Consider the following 4,138-nt stretch of genomic DNA (forward strand, 5'->3'; position numbering starts at 1 on the left):
GTGGTGGACACAGGAGGCCCAAAGGGAGACAGTGGACTCCAAAGCCACTGTTGGAGGAGCTGGACACAGGATTCAAACTTAGTGGTTTGGTTTCAGGCCAGNGTCTTTAGCCATCGTGACTGTTGCCCATAAGCGGGGATGTGTCGTCTGGCCTTGTGGTTAGCAGATGCTCCAGATACCATATGCAGGTTGTATACCACACACACAGCCTTAGGGCCTGCAGCTTCTGAGATTTGGCTGTTGACAATGGCTTTCTGACAGATGACAACTGGTGTCTCACACAGCTCCCATGCTGGCATTACTTGTGGCCCCTGTGCTTGCTTTTGCTCTGTGACCCAATATCAGTTGTCATGAGCCTGCCCCACATATGCCAGGCACCAGGTCTTAGCCGTGTATCAGGCAGGCCCTGTGCTCTACCCCATGCCTCCAGTAGGAGCATACAGTTCTTAAATGGCCACATCTGGAGCCTCATGGCCATGGTCCTTTGAGATAGGTCTGTCATCGTTTCTGTCTCAAGGCAGGGAGACTGAGGTTTAACAAGCTATCATCTACCCAGACCAGTCCCAAGGCTGGGTCCTGCCTAGCCGAGATTTCTCATATCTTGCTCCAGTGTTGCCTCAGGCTTCTCCTCTGGCTGTCATCAAAGGATTTGACCCAGTGAGGCAGGGGTCATCTTTAGTCCAGTCACAAGGACAGTCTTGTCAGGTACCAAGAAGCTCTGGTGGCAGAAAGGGTTTCTGGAATGAGGACAGCTTGTTCTCTGGCATGGCTACCTCTCAGCTGCCTGTCCCTCCTAGGGTGTCATATAACAAAAGGACTGCTACCCATTCCCTGGAAGGCAGGCAGGAAGTGAGGGAGGAAACTCAGGCTAGGGATGCTCAGGACCATTGGGGTGGGGACTGTGAAACCTGTTCTTCCTTGAGCGTAGGTGTGTGTCCAACTCCTGCTTGAGGCATACTACTATGGCACAGGGTCCTGGTAACAGCATTACCAGGCCAGGTGAGGAGGTCTTGTTCTGGCCTCAGGTGTTCTCAGCTCACACCTCTGCACCAGGCTCCCTGGTGCCCGGGACAAGGTTGTGGGGCAGCAGCTTGCACTGTAGCTCTACCTGCTCAGCCAGCAGCACAGGAGATTGAGGTCCTTGGTGTCCTGAGCCCTGTCTGCTCTCAGTACCACTGTTCTTCTCATGTTTCCCAGNCTGAGGTCAGTGTGGCCTGCTACAGAATCAGGCTGAGATGGCTATAGCCTTTGACAGCAGAGTGTGATGCATCTGCTGTCCACCTATTCTGCATCACCAAGTGGCCCTGTCTAGAATCGGGGTGCCAGGCCTGGGGCTCCTGGGAGTGTATGCAGTGAACAGTGTGTGACAACCCTGTCTCAACCTGAGGTGCCAGCTGACTCCCCTCTGCTTAAGTTCCCTTCCTGAGCACAGAGAACTGGAAGTGAGCCCTCCTTCCTGGAGCTGACACTGTCTAGGGACAGCTGAGCATCAAGATGCTGAGACCGATTTTTAAATGCCCTGGTGCTGAAGGTGTAGTGTAGCTCAGTGGTGCAACGCTTGTCTAGCACAGTCAAGCTTCAATTCCCCAGCACCCACAAAAGGAAAAATAATCAAATGATGGACGATGCTGTGAGAGTCAAGGATGCAGGCTCCTGGGGAGTGACATTTGGGCTAAACTCTGATGAGGAGGGCATAGGGGAGATGGATAAAGTCCGAATAGGTGAGGCATAGACGAACCAAATATGTAGTGGTGGGGTAGTGAAGTCCTGGAGATCCTGTTGCAGAACAGAAGCCAAATAGAATCTCAGGTCCCGGAAGTTATTGACAAGNGGCCTGGGCATCTTAGCCTGGCTCTGGTTCCTGCCTGTCCTGTTGATGTCTGTTCCCAGGCCTGCAGTGACTGAGAGACAGGTGTTCCAGGAAACAGTTTAAATGCTTAGGAATACCATGCAAGTATATTTGGGGGCAATTCAGAAGGCCTCGTGTCCAGTTCTGCAAGGTGCCAGAGCCTGGCAGGCACAAGTCTAAGGTCCTTCCCTGTCACCAACAGAAGCAGAGAAGCCAGGTACCCNTGTGGTCTGAGGAGTCTGCGTCCATTGCTGGACCTGTGACACCTCTGTCTGGTCTTCACAGGCCTTTCAGGGATATATCTGGGGCCCCCTCCTCCAGGCGAAGGTGGGGCCGGTGGATCAAACACTGCTGACCTGCTGTTGCTAGTGCAGGAATGAGCCAGTGCCCAAGGACTTGACAACTGAGTGACTATGGGAGAGTGAGTCCCAGGTGGTTAACAGCCTTAGGTCCCGTCCCATGTGGAAAAGCCAGATACATGGGAAGTAGGCGCTGGCCAGGAGAGCAAACCTGCATGCCTCATGGTCCTTGATTCTTGTCCTCAAGGAGGTCTCAGGGACACTGGGGTTTGCCAAGAACTCCTTGGGTGTCTATAAACATGATCTAATAGATCCATTCTGGCTTTGCCAGTACCCTCCTATCACCTGCCCCCCAACCCATCCCCGGCCCGCCTCCACCTGTATGGCACTGGCTTTGAAGTCCTTTGTGGCAGTGCCCACGATGGCCTGGCTGACCACCATGTCCCACAGGTTTTCCCGCTCAGATGAGTTGTCAAGGCACCGGCGATCTCACTCGGGTGTGAAGCCGTACCAATGTCCTGTGTGCGAGAAGAAATTCGCGCGGAGTGACCACCTCTCCAAACACATCAAGGTGCATCGCTTCCCACGAAGCAGCCGCGCAGTACGCGCCATCAACTGAGCGCAGTGGCCGCCCTTCCTTCCCCCAGCTCCANGTTTTGTTTTTAAATGCAATAACTTATTGCCTCTTTTCAGAAGGATGTGACAATATTACCAGCCCCCTCCCCCTTCTGAATCTTAGGAGGTATGACCCAGAGCCACCATGGCTGCCTTTCTGGGGAGGACCTAGAGTCCCTATGGTCCCTGGGGGCTGGTTCCCCGGTGGCCCAGGCAGGCCTGTGCCCTTGTGCCTTTGTGCCTTCCTGCCAGCTGGAAGCAGTGTTTGGGGGGCCCTTGCCCTCTTCCCACTGGGCTCCCTACCTGGGCCAAAGTCAACATCATTNCTGGGGAAGAAGTGTTTTGGCTGTGTCAAAATAGTAGCTCCCAGAGGAAGCAAGCCATGCTGGGAAAAAGGAAGTAGGTCAAAAAAGCGTAGGGCTGCACTGTGGTGTGAGGACCGCCATATGCAAGAGGCCTTTGAGGGTCCAGGAGGATGGCCACCCTCGCTCTAGGCCGTAATGCATGTGCTTAAATGCAAGACAAATGGAGCCATAGCCAGCTGTACCCAGCCTGGCTCACCCTCCTCCAGACACCAGACACCAGCCTCCTGGTTGTGGTGAGAGGAGAAGGGAACAGGTCTGGTGGATGCCAAGCAACTAGTTAGTGCCTCCCAGTCTGACCTAGATTTGCATTCCTCATCAGGACTAGAAATTAGTACCAATTGAACTAGCTTGTTTTGACAGGTCTATTTCACATCCTATGAATGTATGTAAATAAACTGTACATAGGTACGCATCTACATAAAATATCTTTTAATAACACGTTGACATTTGTGTAAATTTGAAATTTAAAAAATTCTATAAAGTTGGTGTACATATGTTACAATTATGTATATTTTCTTTGGTCCTTCATAAAAAATATATTTACTTTGCCAATAAAAAGAGAAAAAAAAAAGAACTCTACCATTTTTTTGGCCCTGTATTCCTCCACTGGCCTGGNACATGGGGGTGATTCTGGGGCTCTACTTCTTCCAGATCCCTTCGTGGACTTTGCTCTCTCCAGCNCATGCTCCAATGTCACCCGTGCAGAGTGGCTCAGGCCAGCACGTCATTGCCATTTGAAACCTTTGCTGGGCCCTTTTGTGTGCTGAATGAGGCTAACACCATACACTCTGTTAGCCTTCCNGGAGAAAGTAGCTGGGCAGTTTCCTCCCCGAACAGTGACTCTGACATTTAAGGAGTCTTCTCCAGGAAGGGGATGGACTTAGGCCACTTCCTCTGCCTCCCCAATTCCCTGGGATACTTAGGGAGTTCTACTGTTAGGTTTGCATCCAGGCACACACCCTCTACAGGCTGGGCTCTAAGATCAAAGGGAGCAGACAACAAAGGGAAGC

The 4,138-nt window shown here is 52.1% G+C and overlaps 1 protein-coding gene across 4 annotated transcripts in view; it reads left to right on the plus strand.

The window, feature by feature from the left end:
- Klf15 (Kruppel like factor 15) overlaps positions 1-3,689 on the plus strand; it is a 13,567-nt gene extending 9,878 nt beyond the window's left edge. For all 4 annotated transcript variants that reach the window (XM_029478550.1, XM_021164461.2, XM_021164460.2 and 1 more), the window contains exon 3: positions 2,599-3,689. In XM_029478550.1, coding sequence (XP_029334410.1) covers positions 2,599-2,767 — 169 coding nt within the window. In that variant the 3' untranslated portion in view covers positions 2,768-3,689. The remainder of the gene's footprint in view (positions 1-2,598) is intronic.
- Positions 3,690-4,138: the final 449 nt, after the last annotated feature.

The sequence above is a fragment of the Mus caroli genome, chromosome 6 (assembly GCF_900094665.2).
Source record: "Mus caroli chromosome 6, CAROLI_EIJ_v1.1, whole genome shotgun sequence".
Lineage (NCBI taxonomy): Eukaryota > Metazoa > Chordata > Mammalia > Rodentia > Muridae > Mus > Mus caroli.